The sequence below is a fragment of the Lentinus tigrinus genome (genome assembly GCF_003813185.1).
Source record: "Lentinus tigrinus ALCF2SS1-7 unplaced genomic scaffold L226scaffold_14, whole genome shotgun sequence".
In the NCBI taxonomy this organism is placed as follows: Eukaryota; Fungi; Basidiomycota; class Agaricomycetes; order Polyporales; family Polyporaceae; genus Lentinus; species Lentinus tigrinus.
In genome coordinates this window covers 640,579-661,910 of record NW_027137923.1, presented here as the reverse complement: position 1 = coordinate 661,910, position 21,332 = coordinate 640,579, and the positions used below count along the sequence as shown (strand labels likewise).

The 21,332-nt window shown below is 58.5% G+C and overlaps 5 protein-coding genes across 5 annotated transcripts; 1 reads left to right on the top strand and 4 right to left on the bottom strand.

Moving 5' to 3' along the window:
- Positions 1-800: 800 nt before the first annotated feature.
- On the bottom strand, positions 801-2,471 carry L226DRAFT_546193 (uncharacterized protein; the record flags this gene model as incomplete). The annotated part of the gene is made up of 2 exons (XM_067682407.1): positions 801-928; positions 1,010-2,471. The coding sequence occupies 2 exons, from the start codon at positions 2,469-2,471 to the stop codon at positions 801-803; spliced, it is 1,590 nt and encodes a 529-aa protein (XP_067534889.1).
- A 10,751-nt stretch (positions 2,472-13,222) lies between these two features.
- L226DRAFT_463926 (uncharacterized protein) lies at positions 13,223-16,333 on the bottom strand (the record flags this gene model as incomplete). Its single annotated transcript, XM_067675824.1, has 16 exons — positions 13,223-13,309; positions 13,380-13,420; positions 13,524-13,531; positions 13,621-13,704; positions 13,817-13,932; positions 14,069-14,266; positions 14,364-14,451; positions 14,521-14,572; positions 14,629-14,806; positions 14,879-15,217; positions 15,291-15,317; positions 15,382-15,664; positions 15,719-15,769; positions 15,828-16,039; positions 16,098-16,148; positions 16,199-16,333. The coding sequence occupies 16 exons, from the start codon at positions 16,331-16,333 to the stop codon at positions 13,223-13,225; spliced, it is 1,950 nt and encodes a 649-aa protein (XP_067534888.1).
- A 322-nt stretch (positions 16,334-16,655) lies between these two features.
- L226DRAFT_88436 (uncharacterized protein) lies at positions 16,656-17,441 on the bottom strand. The gene is made up of 3 exons (XM_067687310.1): positions 17,340-17,441; positions 17,046-17,277; positions 16,656-16,995 (listed from the first exon to the last, which is right to left on the bottom strand). The coding sequence occupies exons 1-3, from the start codon at positions 17,344-17,346 to the stop codon at positions 16,785-16,787; spliced, it is 450 nt and encodes a 149-aa protein (XP_067534887.1). The 5' UTR covers positions 17,347-17,441; the 3' UTR covers positions 16,656-16,784.
- A 183-nt stretch (positions 17,442-17,624) lies between these two features.
- On the bottom strand, positions 17,625-18,466 carry L226DRAFT_88366 (uncharacterized protein). Its single transcript, XM_067687308.1, has one exon. It carries the CDS (start codon positions 18,245-18,247, stop codon positions 17,726-17,728), a length of 522 nt encoding a protein of 173 aa, XP_067534886.1. The 5' UTR covers positions 18,248-18,466; the 3' UTR covers positions 17,625-17,725.
- L226DRAFT_88367 (uncharacterized protein) lies at positions 18,467-19,324 on the top strand. Its single transcript, XM_067687309.1, has one exon. The coding sequence runs from the start codon at positions 18,685-18,687 to the stop codon at positions 19,276-19,278; it is 594 nt and encodes a 197-aa protein (XP_067534885.1). The 5' UTR covers positions 18,467-18,684; the 3' UTR covers positions 19,279-19,324.
- The last annotated feature ends 2,008 nt before the right edge of the window (positions 19,325-21,332 follow it).

The following is a 21,332-nucleotide window of genomic DNA, read 5'->3' as shown; positions in this document are numbered from 1 at the left end:
CTATACACCGAGCGCACATCATAGGCGGTACCCTCATGCCTGGACTTGCAACCAGGGCAGTCGTCGAGTACACTTGCCAGCACGCGTACGCGCACCCGCCGCGCCCCTCGTCCTCGCTACGAGAAGGGGCGCGTGCGTGTGACCCGGCCCTGGATCCACCGGCGGCCAGAGAAACCAGGGAGCCAGCTATAGGAGGGGAAGTCGGGAGGAGAGCGAGCGAGCGACTTGCGGCGCAGGCCCTCGGCCCTCGAGGTCCGTCCAGCTGGTCCCGGTCCTGGGCGCGCCAAGGTCCACGTCCGCGGTCCATGCGTCCTCGGGAACACATCCCAAAGCCCTCAACTCCCACAACCCAACACAGCAGCCCCGCCGCGGGGCCGCCGTCGAGCCATCGCCCGGCTCGGTCGCTCGTGCGACGAGTCCTGTGGCCTAGTGAGTGCGTAAGGTGCATAGGAAAGGGAACACATATCTATGTACAACGGTTGTGAGTACATTGTCTGCAGGAAGATAGAGAGAGAGGGAGACATGGAGAACACAAACGCTAGAGTACCGTAGAAAGGTGAGCAATCACTGACAGAACCACGAGCCAACGACAATGGGGGGCATCCACGCTGAACCATGAAATGAAGGCGAGCCAATGGCTGTAAACGATAACAGGTAGGTGAGAGATAGAAAGGAAACAAGCGATACAGAAAGGATAATGTTCGCGTGCGCGAAGAGGTAACGAGATCCGAGCCAGTTAAATAGCGAGATCCCCTCTCCTCCCTTTCCCCGCTGGGGACTAGGAGGACAGGAGAGGGTTGTTACTGCACATCCATCCCCAAAACGCCAGGACAAGAACCAGTAAATACCTCTGAGAACGATAACGCAGACGTGAAACCCCACTTCGCAGCCTCCGCGTCGACCGATGGGAGAGTCTGTCCAGGAGGACCTTGACTGTCGGTTTGATCGACATCACCGTACGGCAAATTGGAGACGTTGAAGTATGGATTGTATATGGCGCCATGGACACCGTACGATCCGTGTGGGTTGGCGGGATCCGCTGGAGTGTAGGCTGACTGATTCGCAACCCAAGGTCCACCGGAACCCATGTATGCGCCATAGGAAATTGAGGGAGTCGGAAGTTCCATCATCGACATCTGGATTGTGCGCTCCTCGGAGCCATCGGAAGATGACGACATGGTTGACATGGGGGAATCGGTGAGTGTCGGCGTCGACAGTGATGGAGACACCTCCGACTGCAGCTCCAAGTCCACCACGAACGTCGAGTCCGAAGTCGCCGCGCGAGCGCCGTAGTAGTGTCCGGACGGAGTCGGCGCCAAGAAGGAATCAGCGTACGCAGTACTGCGACCAGTCCCCGTAGCGGGGACAGTCGCGCTGCGCTGCAGGATACGCGTCCGAGGCCTTGCTGGCGGGGGAGGAATGCTAGCGAAGGTGTGCGAGGAAGACGAAGAGGGAACGACGGTTCCCGCAGTCGGACTAGCCGCCCACGCCGCAGTCGACGGAGGGCTACAAGTACGACCTGCACCAGAGAGGATGTCGCCCTCGCTCTTGCTACGGGAAACCGTCCTATTGTTCGTCGACGTCGATGGCAGCTTGCCGACCCAGAGGCGCCACTCGAGAGCCTCACCGAGCGCTCGCTCGCAGCGGCCGATCTCCCGGGGAGGGAGACCGGCAAGCTTGGCCCAAGCACGATTGGAGTAGGACCGATCTTGCATGAACTTGGAGGCGAGGATGAGGCACGCGAGGAAGGTCCTGCGCGGGCAGCAGAGAGGCGAGGGAAGAGGAGGGAGAGGGGGGAGCATCTGCTCCTTGGTGGGGACTTTGTTCAGAGGCACGGTGGGTGCCTCCGTGTCAAGAACGCTCACAAGGACGGTGTCCCCCATTCGTATGGTCTGCAAGGTAGGGCCAACGGTCTTGTCGGGGGCGTCGGAGGGAGTCACGTAGGGCGCGGGATCCGGAGAGTCACACTCTTGGACGAGACCTTGGACAATCCGAGGTTCCGGCGCCGGCTCCGGGCGGCGGTCGGCCTTTTCGGAGCGGAGGATGTCCGGAATCTTGGAACGGACGGCTTCGAGGTAGCAGAGCGCCGTCTGGAGGACTCCGGTGGACGTCCGGGACCGGCGAAGAACCTCGTGCACAAAACCCTTAATCGGGATAAGGTTGCTCGCCCCCGAGCCATCGGGCGCTTGCGAGTATGACTCGCACCTGTCCCCGGGCGGGGAAGGCGTCTGGCAGCTCGTGGGAGAGACAGGCGAGGGCAGTTGCGTGTTGCCGTGAGCAAAGAGCGTCGACAACCCGTTCGCCATCAGAGAGGGGTTAATGTGAGGAGGGTGGGGTTCCGCATCGGAGTCGGGCTGGGCACACAGCGCTTCCCGCGCACAGGCAGTGAAGACGGCCGGGATATCGTCTGGGTGCCAGGTTTCGCAGAGGGTTTTGACCGCTTGATCTAGAACACGGGATGTCGTGAGCATCGTGTGTCCGTATATGGCATAAGGCGTAAGGTTTGCTTGGACATCCGACGTTGGCAGATACGTCAAGCCGCTCATGCATGTTGATACGCATGTGCGACTCGACGCACCTGTGGGCCTTGAAACGACACGGGGAAGACAGGAAGAAGAAGAGAGTACGAGTGAGAGTGGATGGACACTCACCGACAAGTTTCGCGGCATATTTTGTCTTCTGCACTTCCCGCAGAGGGTTCGCAATCGGCGGTGGCGGTGGCTGAGGATGAGAGACCTTGAGACGCTCGAGGTCGCAGATGGGATGGAGGAGGACAGTCTGGGGCGAGAGAGAGGAAACGGAGGAAGCTGGAGTGTGGAGATAAACTGAGGGTGAGCGTTGGATGCCGGAGAGTTGGACAGTGGAAGCATAGGGCTGCCAGCGGGTCCTGGCGCGGGATGCGCCAGGACCGCGGTGTGGAAGCGAATGGGAAACAGCATGGAGATTCATTGTCGGTTTACCGTTGGAGGACGGCAGAGTTCGTGTAAAGTCAGGACGCTTGATTAGGTATTAAATTCAGATTGAAATAGCATGGGCAGAAACGAAGATGGACTGGGTGATAATGATACTGGAAACAGAGGCGAGAGACGGGGCAGAGAGAGAAAGCGCAGAGACGGAGAGGCGGCAGGACGACGGTTCGGGGTATCGGCAGACTGGTAGGCGTTTGGGAAACATTGCGATTGATTGGAGGTTTAACGGATGTCCTTAGTCTGTGCGACTATGGACGATCCGGGGATGAGCTCGAGGCTGAGATCAGCACAAGCTCGGATTCTGGAGAGAGGTTGTCTGGTTGCAAGCGAAGATAACTGGCAAAGGCAGACGGAGAGAGCTGGGAGCGTCGGGAGGGCGATAGGCGTTGCGGCGGGGGTTATAAGGGGCGTTGTCAGAGTCAGCTGAAGACAAGAACAGAGTCAACGAGCGCCTCGCCGCCCCACGTCAACACGGCCAAACAGCCAGGAGTCACCGGCTCTACTTGGCTCTCTTCACCGCCGGATCTCTCGCACAGGCTCACCAGCAGCGCTCCAGCCTCGCTCTCAGGCCCTGTGCATGTTCCCTACCCCGACTCTGCTCCCCATTCTCATCCTCGGCCTGCGCATGAGCCGTGTTGCCCTCGCCCCCACACCGCCTGCATCCGCTCGCAATTTTTCCGCATGACTCGGTCCTTCGCAATGCGGGCTCACCATATGTCCCTCTGATCTCCCCACTCTGACTTAGCATTGTGGCCGGTCATTTCCGCCGCCCCTCCGTGCCTCCTTTCCCTTATTCCCGCGTCTCTCATTGACTCCATGTCCGTCTGATTGGCATTCTCGCGCCTTCTTCGCCCCATCCGTACGTGCTGCGGTGTCAGTCTCGCTCGGACCACATCTTCGTTCCATTGCATATCCACAGCGATGCAGACTGCCAGCAACGCTCAGCGTCCGCGCTCATCTCCATCCGTCGCCAACAATGGAATCCCGCACGTCATATGTTCGCATTCTCGCCGAGCTGCCCACTAGTCATCCGTCCCAATTGAGCCTACAATCCAAATCCGCCCGGCTTCCCAGATCCGCGCCCCGCCATACCATGCGCTGTACCGCTCTCACCTTACCGCCGATTCCGTAGTCAGCCTCTCGTCCGTCTTCGGGCACAGCTTCCGCATACGAACATATACTGCTGTGTACTCCCTGCCTCCAAATCCAAAGTCGCCTTCCTTTCCTCGGGGTCCATACGCCGATTATCTCTTGCGCAGAACGCGTCACTCGCACCCGTGCTGCTGCGAGCTGTATACCCAAGCCTTTTGGGTGCTGCGGATACCACGACGATCGGTGCACCCGGGCCCTATCCTCGTATCGTCGTCAATACATCGAGCTTCTCACCTCTACTCGCAGTACCTGTACATTTGCCACATCCCAATCCCAATCTATCACGCACGTCCAAAGAGCTGCGTATTCGTGCGATCTTCGCGAGCGACGAAGCCCTAGCCCAGGGACCGCGTTATATGCATCTTCGCCGCGTCTTGCCTTCTCTATGCGGTATTTCTGTCTCTGTCTGGGAAACGGCTCTGCGCTTCTGCTTCTGCGCGATACGAAGCTCTCGCCACCTCTAGACGGCAGCCAAACGGCAGCGGTCCGCCCTGGACCCCGATGACGACGCTGGGAACCCTGTTCGTCCTTGCATTGACAACAGGAACGCGACGACCTTGTACTTGTCTTGCCGTTGCCCTTGTGCGCGGGTGTTTATTATGTACGTGTTGTCGAGCCTACCCTTGCCCTGACTATTCTACGACGCTCTAGGCCTGCTTCTGCCTCGCGGTCGTTGCTAAATGGTCGATCGGATCCTTGCTGCATGCATCTCTTCGTCTAGGAGCACGTGCTCCCAGTCTTCGTTGATCGCCCTTGCGGCGAAATGCTGTCTATACTTGCAGTACCCATATGATACGATGTATTGCACGGTACATGCGCACAATCAACGCGTAGTCGAACGAACGTTTGAACGTTAACGTTGACACGCGGCCTTCGCCGCGACCCGCCTAGTCTCTGTCCTTCAAACCCAAGGACAGTACGTCCAAAGCCAACCTGATACCTCGAAGCTCTCCCTCTATCGCCGCAACGCCAAGGCATCGAGCAGGAACGCGGCGCGCACGGAGCTCCTCCGCATCACATCCATGAATCCATCTGCCAACCACAAAACGCCGCGAGCATCTGCCACTAGCATGCAACACCTCCTCGGAAATGATGTATGTGGTTCGTACTCAGCCTAAAGCCCCCATCTGCGCCCATCTCAGCCCACCCTCCCAACGCTGAACGACGAACGAACAGCACCGAGTTCGAATCAGCATCGGGGACCCTAGTACCAGCCGCCATCAGACAATTTTTTGTTGAGGATATGTGTTCCACCGCAGTGCCGTCACCGCGACCGAGTCACCGTCGTTGCTCCGACGTCGACCTTTTGTCTTCCCAAACGCCAACAAACGCCAAAAATTTGTATATCGTGTCACGCCGCCACCGCGCCGCACAATTTGGATGGATGGGTGTGGATCGCAGCGTGTAAGGTACTACACCTGTTTCGGGGCTACTCGGGCAGCGTCGAACACGGTGTTCGTATCGCTCGCCCCTCGGAGTCGATAAGTACGAGCGAGTGCGCGATAGATAGGATGGGAAGTTTCAGGTGTGCGTATCGTGCTAGTAGACCTGTCCCGTAGTTTGGCTGTGACCACGCGACCACAACGTGCATGCCAAGGACGCTAGGCAATGTCGTACTTGAAGCTTGACTGGTTGATACAGGAAACAGAGCTCAACGTCGGACAGGCTTTCTCTGTCTGCCAGAGCGAGGCTGCGGTGGGGATAAGAACGTTAATGTCAAAGGTTGGACGTAAATATGTACCTCAATCATAGGCACAACTTACAAGTAGTGCCTGCGTCGGCGAGGCCCGACTCGGAAAGCGCGCGGGGTGCGGGCGCGCTCCTCGGCGCCCCGCCGCGGCAGTACACTCCGCCGGACTCCACTGACTGAGTCTGACCGCAGCAGCTTTGCTCGAGTCATCCATCCATCGTCACGCCGACCATGGAAGTTGCTTCTGGACGACAGCAACGGCGCGGGGCCCGCTTTTGAGTTCTTCCCCCGCCCCAACGTCCCCAACACGAGGCTAGCGCGGCTTACCATCTTTGGTTCGCTCGCTCTCGGTATCTATAGCCACACCAGACCGCCATGGCCAGCGTGACGGTGACGGGAGGGCGCAGTTGCGTGGCCACTGGCGGGTCATCCGTTCGTGCACGGGTCAACTGCACATGCAGCCTTCATATGTATGCACCTACGGAGCATGGTACGAAACTTCAAAGTTCAAACGCCGCTGGCACCTGGACACTTCCTATTCTACAATTATCTGCGACGCCCTCGGGCTCCAGTGCCAGCGCAAACTTCACCCTCATTTACCAATTCGATCCATCGTGGTTGGTGCTCGCTGCTTGGAAGCCATGACACCGATCAGGCTGTACGGTTCAAGGTGGTCGCTCGGCCGGCGGGGAAGCCTCCGGAACGCCCTCGAGCAGCCAAGACACCGTCGAGAATTCGGGGAGGCGCCCTGGAGCTACTAAGTGCGCACCCACATTCAATCTGCGCTGGCAGTTGAAACGTTGACAGTTGAGGTCATGAGCCCGACTTCTCATGGTCATCTTAGATGTTTCAGACCTGGAGCCCGGATCATGCATGCGAGGTACTGACTCCGCTATGAAGGTCTCAAATTTACTGCCACAAAGACAACAGACACACTTACCGCCACCGACTGGCCTGCGACTCCGAGTGTCGGACGAGGTCGCAGGCTTATGCAGTTCTTGCTTCAGTGCTTGGAACTGCCGACGCCGGGATCTGCGCGTGACAGCTCGGCGCGTCAGTCTCTGACGTGTGCGTGGTTATGATGCCGAGTTCAAAATATCGCGCGAGAGGGCGCGCGCAGTATCAAAGGCTCAGAGCAGGGCGGTCGGCGGTGCGAGGGCGCCTTGACTGTACTTTGTGAGTAATGGGTCAATACTCGTCTATGGAAATTGTACGACTAACAGTGTCTCATCCACAGATATTGAACGTTGAGTGCTCTCGAGCCCGGTCCTGTGCTCGGGCGCAGTCTCCGAGTGGGATCCCGCAGCCAGGGGTCCGAATCCCGCGATCAAATTCTTGTCGACGCTTCTGCCCGTCACCTCGAGTATTGCTTCGGTGAACTATGCTGTACCACCCTCAGATACGACATTTTCGTCGTCCATTATGTAGGGCATTCATTGCAGGATAGCGGCTGCGATAATTCGTACTGAAGTCCATGTTGGAGCTGCAACACAAGCGGTACATGACTTCATTCGTCGTGAGCGATCTGCTTGCCAATTATCGGTGAAGCTAAAAGCTTACAGCTGGTGCTACAGGAAACTTTCGGGAAAGAGCCGCTGGCTCAAGGACAGACTGGGCTTCGATACTCGTCCGATAGTGCCTACTGCGCAAGGCGGCCCGAGAGCCCCTCGCGGGTGCAGTTCCCTCACGGATCAAACGTGCGGTCTGACGTCCTGATTGTTTCACGGTCCTTGATATGCGAAAATTTAGCTCTGTTGAGTATGCTGCAGTTCGTCCTATGGATTGTCAAGCAGGATGTGCCGTAGCCATCCGATTAGCTTCAGAGCGTGCTTACTGAGTGTCTGCGGTCCCATGACGGACATGAGCGCAATGTGGGAACTCTCCTTGACATTTCCTGACCTGACCTCATAGGTACGTTTGTCTTGTTCCTTTGGTACATGCGTCGATTTCTGGCATATTACAGGACTGAGAAAACTACAAGCAAGTGCAGTGCCTAGCGCCGGTGACAAGTCCATTTACACTGGTGTGCTCGCCCCTCGACCGCATTTTGACACAGGATCCGAAACTTGCATTGATGGCACTTGAACATGGCATGTCCGGGGATCCTTCTTATTATGTGAGTCTTCGAACCCATCCGATACTTAGTAATGCAAAGGGCCGCTGAGTAGTTTCGCTGCTTGACTGATAATCATCGAGCATATAGGACGGTCCAGGTCACTTGCTCTCATCTAACACATCGAAGACCTATCCCCGAAACTCCAATGCGTCCTCCCTAGGTGCTACTTGGGGTTCTCGGGGTCCTCCTCATATGGATTTGGAGGCGTGGACCTGCCTCCGGCCTTCTACGCCGGGCAATCGGTTGCGTAGCTGGATGACCAACCGACAACTCAATCCTGCATTAGCGAGCCGGATGGAGAGGCGCGATTCGGTCTTCCTGTGGGTACGCCACAGGCGGCGTCCTACACCTGGATCCCGCGTACGCGTATGCGGCCGGAAGGTACGTACGTAATCTCCTCTGTCCAGCTCACAAAGCACACAACCGCGTCTCTTCAATACTGCCCCGATCCGATGCTGCCAAATCCTCCGACCATCTCTGGACCGCGGCGGCACAAGAGGGGATCGCAGCACTAACCTAACTCCTTCCGCACGTGAACGTGCTGTTTCAGAAGGTTATTGGATGCACACGCTCTGCGGTCTACCATCGAGCGATGCGGTTGGTTACTCGGTAGCGACGTCGCATCTCCGCCTGGAACCCCCCGCCATCTTGAGCACCGCGTAGTGTCCGCTGCAGCTGCCTGCGCAGTGTGTCGGGGAGGTTAAGGGAAGCTGTGCAGCTGCAGGCCTTCTAAAGCCGAGCGCGATTGATACCGGTCTGGGACTCGTTGATAGGGTGTTTCGTCAACGTGTAAGGCCGCAATATCCTGTCTCAAGATGGCTTCTTCTGGCCGATACGAAGAGTTGACCTAAACCTCTCGACCTTGCCTGCACACGTACCCCCTCGGCCAGCGGGCCGAGCTGGACTCATGACGGAGACGCCCTGGGCCTGCTCTGTCTGCGAGGACATCCTTGGCATGTAGTCATCAATGTCTTTGTGTGAGTTGTCTACTACCGCATGTTCCAGCCATTGTGCTAGAATCATGGACGTCGTTGGAGCTTTCCTCATTGCGGCTGAGATGGCCCCATCCGACGTCCCACAGGAACGATTCGTTGCGGACCCAGACATGGGTCTGGCACGTCAGCATGACCGTTAACCGCTGGGTCACGTCGACCCTTGGTACTACTACGTGGTTCCATTCTTTTCTTGCCGCCTTCCGACACATGGGCTGCGGGTCGCTCTGCGCTCGGCCACTTTGTGCATGACCATTGACAGATGCGCCCAGGCATTCCAAATATGGACGCCGCGCCGTGGAGTGCTGTTGACACACCATGAACGATACATACCTCTCGTCCCACGATACCCGCCGTACTACGAGCGCGATGTCACGGGTGTGGCTGGAGGAACGCTGCTGGTGAGCGTTGTGCCGAGTGTCCTGGGGGTGTGTTCTGACGAATATGATGGCGCCTCTGGTCGACCACAGGTGCTTCACGCAAGAACCCTTGCTGGATGATCTGGACTTACAAAGGCGCGAGTACCCGAAGAGATTGGGGCATCTTACTCAACTTGGGTATCGCCCAACAGACAATATCCTGTCGCACAGTCGCAGGGAAGCAGTGCTCATGTGCAGGGTTCACAGGCCTAGAATAACGCTGCTGTCATCATGCGTGCGTTTGAAGACTAGCCATGTCGAGAGTGTTCTCGCTGTCGTTCATGAGTCTATTGCCCCAATAAAGCCATGCACCACCATCCTCCCAGGTGAGCGACTCACGAATGATGGGAAGTAACCATTTTGTGATGGCTTTGAGATGCTGAGACTCCCATGTAGCTCTTGAAATCAGTGCGGTCATCGCAGCTATATTCCACGATGACATTGGTGCACAGATTGCAGGTCAGGGCCCTGCGACGTTGTAAGATTTCACTGTCAGGCACTACATAACGATCAACGAGGCACGCTCCTAGCCTGGGCCGCACCTGGTCCCTCGTTCGGGTCCGCCGACGCCTGCTAGAGGTTAGCGCACCGACGTTTGCCAGCTCATGATCCACTCCAAGGTTAGAATTCGTTGTCCCGGACATGTTCGCCTTCCAGCCGCTGATCTCCCATACTCTTCACGCCGCACCTGTCATGCTAGGCATCGGCGCAGTCGCGGCGGTGTTCGGTGATCCATCAGGGCCCGAACCGTGCACGTCTATCAGCCCCACGCTGCCGTCGTCCAAGGCTCGCATTGCAGCCATGTAGCGTTGTCCACTTCGTCCGGTGGTTGTCATACGAACACCGATCCTCGCACTCCTTCCTATACGGCTCCGCCGTACATCCGTGATGGTAAGTGAACTGCTCGAAATGCAATCACCTTACTAGACATCCTTGCTAACCCTCCCCGAGGCTCGAGCTCATTGTCGGGTAAGTCGCTGGCAATCTCCTGCCGCACAGTATCGGCGAGGCAAAGAATCAGGTAAGCCACATCACACATGCTTGATCGCTGGGCTGACGCATGGCTATTCTCCCCCGATCTGTCCCCACTGAGATTGACCTCGGTTATGACCTCCGAGCGCTCTCCAGGTTCGCGGGTTCTCTGTTGCCTCTTGGTCATCACTACTCGAAGCACGACTATACGGCGAGATAAATCCCGGTACTGTCTGGCAGCACTTACGATACAGTGCCCTCATACCTTCACAGGACCACGCTGGGACATGCAAACTCTCCGTATGTCGGGGTACGCCTCCTGTGTAGCCCCCCTTCGGCGGTCCGCGGACCGTTTTAACTCCTGCGCCTTGGTTGTGGGCGTGCCTCATAACCGGTAAGGATCCATATTCCTGTGCTCACACGTTACGTGACTTCTAAATGCATCTCACTACATTGAGCCACGCCTTGGTACATCGCTCGTCCACGAGCTGCCAACCCTAGCCCCTTTCCGAAGAATCCGAACGAATTTTCAACCTCGCTGTACGAAACGCATGCCTCGCGATAAATTTCACCACCCCCCTCACGTTGCAAGATGTCCGTGCATGGCCGCACAACGCTCGTACTGCCGTAAGTGACGCAAACCCTCCCACGCATCTCAGTCCTCGTCAGCTTCCACGTCTCTGTCAAGTCCACCACTCGCTGGCTTTAGATCCCCCTTGTCATTCATAGACGGCTGCAGTGTGAGAGCGGCAGTGTCATTTTGCCTCAAGCATCCCGTCCAACATCGCCGGTCAATATAACGGAACCGGCACTTCGGCAACGACTCGCGGTGGGGGGATCTTCCGTGGACGCGCTCGAGGAACGCCTCTGACCGCACAGTATACACGCGACGCGTTTCTACTGGCTGCACTTCCCGCGACACCTTCTCCCGGAGGTGCGCCCGGAAAGACGTCATGTAGGGGCTGTACGATACTCCTCGCTCCTCGTAATTCATATTCACCATCTGGCCAGAGAATGTGCAGAACCACATCGTGTCTGCGCACGATCCACCATAATGTGATCCGGCATAGCCTCAACAACCTCACATCCTCATATGCCACAGCTCATGGCCCCGTCGAACCCTTCTTTGATTGTTATCGCGCCTTCTTCCGGACACCTTAATTGCGTCCGAACGTGAAGTGTGTCCGAGCCCACGCCGCGGTGCCTGCTCTGGTACAAGATATCTCCCAATCTCGGACGCACGCAATCAGGGAGATCTGCCTTCTAGAGTCGCCCCGCCCGTCTCTCCGTCGGTCATGGGACGGAGCGTGGCACCAGCGGCAGGTACAGGTTTCCGCCTTCGCGCACTAGACGTATCCTTCGCAGCTGCGGACTAGCGTGGGACGGTGGACCCGCCCGCAGGTCAGTTGCCAGTGTGAGCAGTAACCTTGTAGTTACTGTTTTCGCCCACGACGACGTCCGATACCCGACGAGCGCAATCTCGCATATCCGAGCCTCGCGAGTACGACTTTAAATCTAAGCGGCCCTGTCGCCCCTGTACTTATGCACGGAAGACGCGGGCCAGCACAAGTTGAGGCAAAACCCCCCGCGCGCGCAATGACGCATGTCCAAGTCGACGTCTATAACGCCGTCTTTTCGCATACAAACGCCGCGCGCGAATGCTCACGGCTTCCGGTCGCGGGGGCCGCGAACAAGGAATCAGGCCACTTTGGATAAGGGCATAACGACAGCTAGGCCAGTGGGCAAGACAACGAATACGCCGGTCTGTCAACGCAGGACACCCAGGCTACACAGCGTGCGCACTGCGCAGGGAAGCGTTTCAGATGACGGGCCACGACGCACCAGAACCAGAACCCACGTCAGATCAGCAACTAAGTCGAGTCAATTGTGTGCGGTCATGGGCCTTGAGCTTGAGCTCTTCGATCAGAAAAATGCGGTCCCCATCTGCGCGGAAGAACCCTTGTCACTCACTATAGTGAACTCTGAAGTTTTGGAGACAAGGCAAGTCTGAATCCTGCCGTGCGTGGCCGAGAGTTGAGAGAGTCGCCGTGCCTCGTGCAGCAGTCGTCCCGTCGGTCGGGGGGATTCCGAAGGGCGCGACTGATACGAACATCGAAGGGTCGTCCGCTGCTGGGAACGCGAAGTCGTGCGAAGCGCGTCTCGGGGAATCATAATCAAGCCCCGTCCAGTGGGACAGTGATGACGGCAGGCGCCTAGCCTTGTGTACACGCCAGATTTGCGTGCAGAGGAAGATTGGTTCAAGTGGCCGCGTTCCTCTTCTGTCCGCCGGGACGCGCAGCAGGCTGCGATGGCGGCATTAAATGCGAATTCCTGTGACCTGGGTGTGAACGAGCTGCGAGCTGTATGGCGACGTTCTCGAAGGACAGACCCACCTCATTGCGGCCGCATGTCGCATGCAGTATGGCGTTGTGGGGACGTTACGTCTTCGTCGTTCCGCAGCGAGGAGCAAATGCGCGGTGTGCGGTGGAACGGAGGGGCAACCGGGACTGGGTATGGATCAACCTGGAGAACGGCCACAGTAGTTGGGGTGAGTAAAGTACGATCCATTTGACCTGCCGGGGGCCAGGAGAGCTCTAGTTAGAGGATGCCAGAACATCTACGCTAATGAAATATAGTCGTACAACCAACGCGATAAGTATGTGTGTTATGTAACTGCCCAGGCTAACTTACAAACTTCGCGTTCTGCGCCGTCGCATCACAGGAGAGCATCTATACAAGAAAGGGCCGACATAGAGATAGGAATCGAGAGAGAATCGATAGGACAGATAGAGAGATGAGGCGGATCGAGAGAGAAAGAAACCCACGGAACACGACGCACTGAGAAAACGCAAACAGAGGACGCGGGGAGAACGAAGGCGAAATGGGGGAGTAGATGGGACAGCACGAGAGAACTAGACAATGAGCACGTCGAGGTCGTGGTCCCGCATGACCGATCGCCAGTCAGCCTTGGGGTCGTTCGCATCGAGTCGCTGCCAGACCTGCAGTATGCGCGTACACGTCAACGATACGTCACTTCGACCAACGTTGCAGACCATGCAAAGTCCTCACCTGACGGACGATGAATTCAGACGTCTCGATCTCGTAGCAGCCTGGAATACAGATCGATGGGGCGCGCGTGAGTGTGAGTATCATCCATGCGTAAAGGGGCAAACGGAGGTAGGAGTCGTGGTGGTGCGAACGGGGAGTACTCACATTGCATCCTATACGCCGGAAACAAGCACCGGCCCGACGGGGCGGAGGTCCAGAGGTAAGGTTCAGCGATACGATAATGACAGACTCAGGCCCATACCTGAAAAGCTCGAAGATTGACAGGACCTGTGCGCGATCCGCACCATAAAGCTGTGAGCCTGCGATAATGACGGGCCAAGTGAGGCTGCAAGACAATTAACACCGTCAGCCACCCCAAGTCAGGTCAAGTCAGGGCCCGACGGCGTAGGCACGGAAGGAGCGCCATGCGCCCGGCCACGATCGAACGGAATACTCACTCCACACCCATCCGCTTCTGGCCGCAGTCCATGCAAAGTGCGAGAATCGTGTTGGCGTGCTCCTGCACGAGCGCGTCTGAGGGGTGCGCCTTGAGCACATCCCGGAGCAGGATGATCTGTATCGCCGCGCGCGGTCATCACCAGGTCCAGTCAGTCACCATTTTTGCCCCCGCTGCCGCCGACGGAGCAGCAGTTGATCGCTGCTCCCTCTCGCGAAGCACCCTTAGCACGAACATGAACACGAGCACTCACCTGCGCAGCGTGCTGATAGACGCAGTTGCCGGCGCGCACACGCTCGTGGAGCTGGGTCGCCGCTGTGTTCGCCCAGTTTTCAAGCGTCTGGTAGAGGATCTCCGCTTCTCGCGCTTGCGCGAGGGGCTCGCCTTCGTGGGCTATCTCTGTCACCTGCGACGTCGGAGGATGTAGCACCCGTGATACAAGCGTGGCAACCTTCCGAAACAGCGCGATGAAGCAGGGTCAACAAGGTTCGGGCGTTCCAAGAGGGGGGGAGGAGTAGAGGCCAAGAAGGGCTCCCACTCGGGCTCACCTGGGCGAGGGTAAGAATGAACTCCCTTGACATGCCGAACACCTTGTCGATGAATGATACATTATCTTGCGGGTTCGTCTTCGTTAGCCTGGGAAGGGAATGGAGGAGAGCCGCCTTAGTTGTACGTCAGAGCTACGCCTGGGCACAGAAGGCGTACCACCAGCAGTCAATGTTCAGCAGCGCGGGCGCCCTCCCGTGTGCGAGGCAGCCTGATGGTCTCGTATGTGAGCACATGGACGCAATACCCAATACAGACGGCCATTACCGAAGAGCTCGTACACCGCGACGATCTCGACGAGGAGCCTCGCGCGCGACACACCGGTGACGGAGTTGGTCTTGAACCCTTTACTGCGTGCGAGCAAGAGCCCGGGGCCGCCGCGCGATTTGACGAGATTTTTCGCAAAGGCCAAGCTATTGGACCAATTGCGGCCGCCAGAGAAGATCTGCGGAGGGCACACGGACACTCATGGTCACTCACGCGCTCACACACAACGAGGCGGGATTACAGCACTCACGTCGATGAGAGCAATCGCGACCGCCGACGCCAACGCCGCATCGTTGTGACATCCCTCCCGAGTGGCGCACGCGGAGACGAGTAGGTGCTTGGACTTTGCGCGAAACGAGTCGGCGACGCGGAGTGCTTCGTCTGCGGCCAGTGTCGACACGCCGCTGCGAGAGAGCAGGAACGACTGGTGGACCGCAGCCACGCCGAGCAGCGCAGACCGCAGAGACTCAACCGCCGAATCCGTACCTCGCACACCGTCGAACAGGAATTGGAAGTTAGCGGCCAGTACAGGGTTCTCAGACGGGTAGGCCATGATTATGCTTAGCGCGTTGTCGCAGTAATGACGGATCTTTAGAAAGCAAAACAAAACACTCGTATCATTGATATCTAACGGGATGCGTAGCGTGCGAAGAAGACCCCACCAGGTTTCTCTCCTGAGGCGTCGGGAACTGGAAGGAGGGCGGGATATGGATATCAGTACGTCGGATAGAAGTGGTGATCGGGTCCACGCACGTAGGGCTCGATGGGATCGACCGGGGTGAGGAGCTGCGGGGATGACCATTGGGAGTCGGGAGAGGCGCTGTCCGTGCCACGGGAGTGGTGGTCATGATGGGAGGTGATGCGAGGAAGCGGAGCGGAGTGCGATTGCGAATAGTGGTGAGATGAAGCAGGGTAGTTGGGCAGGTATTGGTGGTGTTGGTTGGTATAAGATGCAGCGATTTCAGGGATAGCAGGAAGATGGGTATTATTAGAGTGCATAGGGTATCCGTGAGATGAAGTAGAAATTGGCGCGACACTGTCAGCACGCGTTAACGCGGGCGAGACAAGAGGGATGCATTAGAAGACGTACACTGGGCGGCGGCTATCATTAATTGCAACAGGTATATTGACGTTAGGATCACTGTAATACATGTCTCAGCCGGGGCCAAACACGAACATGCGCCGCAAGTGAGACATACCTGGAACGACGAGAGACCATAGGGGGAATGCCCATCTCCACGGGCTCGCCACGTCGGGGTGGCGTTGGGCCACGGGTTGGAGGCGTAGCGATGTCGGAGACGCCTGAGGAGCCAGCCGTGGAAGGGCGCGTCTCGAGACCGTCGATGGGGGAGGGGGGCTCCCTCCTTGGGGTAGGCTTTTTGCGCGTCGGGACTCCCTCGGGCCAAGTACACTGGACGCGTGTAGGTCGTCAGACACGCGCGGGACGCATCGGTAATGAAGAAACGTACCTCGCGCTGACCGTGGCTGCAACGCACGCAGGTGGGCTTTGTCTCGTCGCACTTCGGGGGAGGGTAAGGAGGAGAGCTGGGCGCCAGCGCACACGACTCACCTTGATCTTCTTGGCGCGACAAGTCAGACAGCCCGTCTTGCTGCGGGTGTACTTGGGCCGCTTGCGCTGCGCGGCAGGGTCCTGGCGCATGGTGCTGGGTGCGACTACGTGCATGTGCGCGGCGCCTGCATGCATTTGAGACGCATAGTAGGCGTTGGGGACATAGTGGTGGGTGGGCGTGGCGGCGCTGGGGGACGCGGGTGGTCAGTAGGACGCGAGGGGGAGGAGGAGAAAGGGCGCACTAGTGGAGGCTGTCGGCCATGGGGGGAGGATAGGAATGAGGAGGAGAGCTGTGGTAGTGACGGTGGTCATGGTGGGGAGCGTCCATGGTTTAAAAACGAAATGGGAGAGCGGAGGGGGCGTCGAGAAAAGGCGAGTTCTGTTGATTGTTGTTGCGGATCATGGTAAATCGGGCGAACGATCCCCGATCCCGGATCTGGCCCTCTGTCGGGCACGCGCACCTCCCGTCACGCTCTTTTCCTCGGCTAAACGAATATTTGCCTCTTTTTCCCTCCCTTTTTCTGCATTTTTCGGGCCCTGCTTTCGAGGGCGGGGCTGGCGTGGTTACCGCTCCACCCCCTCCAGCCTAGTCGCTGCCTTTGCCCCTTCGCTGCACGCTGCGCCCGCCCCGTTTGTCTGCGGCCCACGCGCACGCCAAACGTCGCTGCGAAAGCGTCGAACGAGCACGGGCATGCTGCTCAGGGTCTGATGCAGCGCCAGGCTGATCTGCGCCGCGACGGAGGCCGGGCCCTAGCTGCTGCAGTCCTCGGGGGTAATCCTTTCCCGCAGCTTGAAGCCTAAATTAGGGTTACTGCCCAGCATCACACGCGCTGTCATGCCCACGCACCCAGCCTGAGGCAGAGGCTGCCCGCCCCCGCGTAGGTATTGTGTGCGATGTGTGCCTCCCCACCGCCCCCGCCCGCCCGCTGCCCGCACGCAGCGCACGCAGATGATCTCTCCGGTGCAGGGCAGCAATCCCACCTCGCCGTCTTTGACACAATTACCTTTGGAGGCTAAATGCATAACGTACTCCAGAAGCCCACTGCGAAGATATGACCATTTCCCGCCTCGGGAAACGCCTTGGAAATGATTAGTCCAAATGCTAACTTTTCTGGCCAAGGGCAATATGCGGAAAGCCTGCCTTTCATGCCTTTCTCCGTCAGCAGAAAGCATCGGGAGCCTCTATCAATAACATGGAGCTATCGTTGCTCACTTGGAAGAGCAGTAGGAAGGTAGTTCGTTTTCAAGAGTTTCGTTTCGATTTTGGGGTCCCGGGAACGATACGTTCTTTGCAGTGGGCGCCGTTTCGGACTCTGCCATGGTTCCCGGCGCGCGGCTCAGCTTCTCAGCTTCCGCACGACGCCATGTGCCAGCAAAAAGAAAAGGAAAAGACGTTTATCTCCACCGCTCTTCTCCGTTCGCACGCACGAAACACCATCATTCCCTCTAGTCACTCCATGCCGCCCGCTCACGCCACATCCGTTGTGCCCACCTCTGATTTCATTATGTTCGCACAATGTTCACATCTCATATGTGCATGTAGGTCCACTGCACCACTCCCCGTGTCCCGCCTCGTGTCCCGCCTCGCGCACAATCGGAATGCTCTGATAATACGCCCCCCTCCGAACCGAATGCGAACCATGGCGCGAACCGACCCGAATATCCGACCATGTCCTTTGTGTGTCCCATGTCGCACGACGGCGAACGAGAGATGCCACGACAGATCTGGCAGTCTCCCTCTGTCCCTTGCATCTCTATAGCGGGTGGTGTGAAAGACCTGCTGTCCTTCTGATGGCCCGAGGACCTGCCACCAGCCTGACACTTGACCAGAACTCCCCTCCCACTCCCCAAGTACCTCATACGATCCAGGGTCATCACCACTAGCTCATCGGCGCGACTCACTTGCCTCATCCGGTGCATGATAACAACATTTCTTCTCACCTGCGTCCTTGCACACCTCGTCCCCTGCCCCATTGACAGTGCCCGGCATATCCCTTTTCCCAGCTGCAGAACGAACGACCTTCGGGGAGGCGCCATGAAAATAGACATTGCAAGAGATCATCACCGCGTGGCCGTCTCCTGCGCCACAAAGCCCATCGGCTCCCAAGCGAGTCTTCCTCATCGCACTCGTCCGTCCATCTCCTACCCAGCCACCTGCGGAGATGCGGCAGGATACACCGAGGATACAATCAGCCCATGGCCTCCCCAGCGATCTGCACCATCACCACCGCGCTCCCTGCTGCGCGGCCAAAGACCTCATCAATACACCGGTGTTCAATGCTGGCGATGGTTCTGTCAAGCCTTTTTCCACACGAAGCAGGCCCAATCGCGGATATTACGACAACAGTCGACATGCCAATGCCAGCAGGGGCGTGCGCGGACGATGGCGTATGGCGTATTGCCGCGCCTGCCAACCGGACCACAGATATCCTCGACGTGTAACGTAAACCGCTGCTTCTTCGCACTCATGATCAGAATGCCGATGCATGTGTCGTGTTTCCTTTGACCGGCCGCTGAGTCCATTCCGGCATTCGGCCTGGCACGCTCGCAGGGGACTGTCTGCCTGCAGCGCGAAACGCCCTCAGCCTGAAGAAGGAACCTGCTGCCCGCCCGAGAGACGCGACAGCTGCCACGCCGCTGCAATGCCGCGTGCGCCGAGTCCGCGACCCTCGATTGTGTTTACGTGCGTCGTGGCTCTGCGGGAAGTGCCGGCGACGTTATTGTCAATCTCTCTGAGCACCGCGCACCCATATGTCCGTCCCAAAGCCAATTGTGTATGGGAACAGCGAAGGCGCAACGTCGTGCCTCCTGCTCGGACATCTCCAGCCATCTTCCCTGCTGCCCACAGGCACATGACAGAAGCCTGCTTCGTGGTTCGGCGAACTCAGCTGAACCCCCTTGGGCAGGCAGCCGGGACGGGTGAGCCGTTACCATATCTCTCAGCCCGGTCGCCACGCCAGAGGAAGGCGGACGCCCCGAAGTGGCTGCGCCAAGGGCTCACGGGGTCCAGCGAGGCCCAAAGTGGCACCGCTACTCGGTCCGCCCTGGTGAGTGCATTGAATGACGAGAGTAATGAATAGATGCCCTCTGTCCTTCGCGTTCTCTTCTCCAGCATAAGCCCGCACGAGTCATCGTGCACGACGCGGAGGGGCCGCGAACGCGAAGCTCTGAGTCCGAGCCTCAGAGTCGCCGCAGGCTCAGGCAACCTCCGAGGCGCGTGCCCGTGGTTCTCTCGTCTTCTCCTCTCCAGGAGCCCTCAGGTGGTCTCCAGCTCTAGGAAATATTCATCCTCCCGTCGCAGACTCGCTCGATGCGGAAGGCCCTGACCCGCCGCGGCGGCTGGAGATCGTGCCCGCTCGCCATCTCAGCATTCAATCAGCCGATGCGCGGACGTCTGCGAACACGTTCAAGTTGCAAGCTTGGCAAGTCCCGGCCCCATGTGCGGGACGGCGGCCGAGAAGCTGCGAAACGCGCTGGGGTTGCCCGTTCAACAAGTTACAGCCCCTGCCCCACCGCCAGGCCTGACGAGGACGAGCGGCGACAGTGAGCCCACATTCGCCCATTCACGCAGGGCTGACTCGGGAGTCGGAACCCCAGGCTGGCCGCTCAAAGTCACCGCCCTTTCGCCCTCCAACTTCGAGTGTCGGTCCCGGCCGTACGCGTGCAAGAGCAGCTAACAAGGCACCTCCTGCTCGTTCTGCTGGACCCTGGCACCCCGCCTGACACTGTGGCTATATTGCTCATGGTGACTTCATAAGCGGATCGACATCGACTGTGCCTCTGCGCCAAGTACGAGCTTGCCGTGGCCCTTGTGGCGGGAGGCGAGTGCGGGCGAGCGAGTTCTCGTCGCACTCGGGGGCCCGGGTATCAGCTTTAGAGATTGGATAGCCAGCAGGCGGCGGAGACGGAGACGGGCCCATGAACTTTCGCGGGACGAAAATTAGCGAGACCGATGCTCTCCGTCAGTCGGCACAGTCAGGGCCGCCTCAGCCGCCTTTCGCTGACCGTGAACCTTTCGACCTCCGAGCTCCCGCCAGCAGCGTCCGGGGCTCGCCGGACTGTGGACAGTTGAAGAGGTCTGGCGGGCGGGTCAGTGAGAGTCGATGCGACCGCCGCCCCCTCCGAGCCCCCGAATCGGGGCGGACAGCGGGTGGCACGCGGGGCTTGGCTCCCGACCGGCGAGCGGCGAGCACACGCTGGGTGACGGGAAGGCGAGGCTTTGTACGACGCTGCTCGCACACAGTCTCTACTTACCCCCGAAACACGAAACACGAAGTACCAGACCCCGCAATGCATGCGGAATGCTGCAGATTGCGATCACCATTCACCAGCCCAGCTCCTTCGCGACCAGACAACTGGGCACTGGAACTCCGTCACCGCTCGTCACTCGAGGACAACGGAAGCTGACTGCCAGGCTTCTGGCGTCCGCACGCTGCGGGGCAGCGCACTAAGACTAGCGGCTGATGGACTAATCCCGCCTAGGCCGCCGCCGTGCGCGTCATCCGGGTCACTCTGCCCGGATGGGCGTAATATTATCCGACGGGCGGGCTCTTGGGTGGGTGAGTGTGAAGAGAGATCTTATGCCGTTCTCCTTCACATCGTTTTTGCCTCCGAGACAAGGACGTCGTACGTCAGGCTTCAGGCTTCAGGCTCCAGGACATCTCGGCGAACCTGAGACGCTCCCTTCATGACGTACTTCAATATCCAAAATCAAAGGTTTGTTGCCCGGTAGCCGTCAGTGGACCGTAGGCATATGGTCCTCGCCGAAGGACCCAGCATCCCTCAATCACCGGAATGACGAACCTGCACACAATATGACTATCTGCATCAAGCCATCTCCGTAAGTGCTGGTTGCCTCACAAAGGAAGGGAGGTACGTACTCACCAGGACTGCACAGGTGTGGCATCCCCGCGGCCACTGGCAGGGGCATATGGGCTGTACACTGCTGCGTTCAGATTAGGTTCCTGCACCGTGCACGGACGTCACCGCTAGAGCCCGTTACCCAACTATCCGCGAGCCATGGAGGGAGCACAGGCGCGATCGTCCCTTACCCAGCGACCTCCGCGACGTCTCACGATCCGTGCCGACTGCAGGTTACACGGAACCTGGAGCCTGGAGGTATCACCATCAGGAC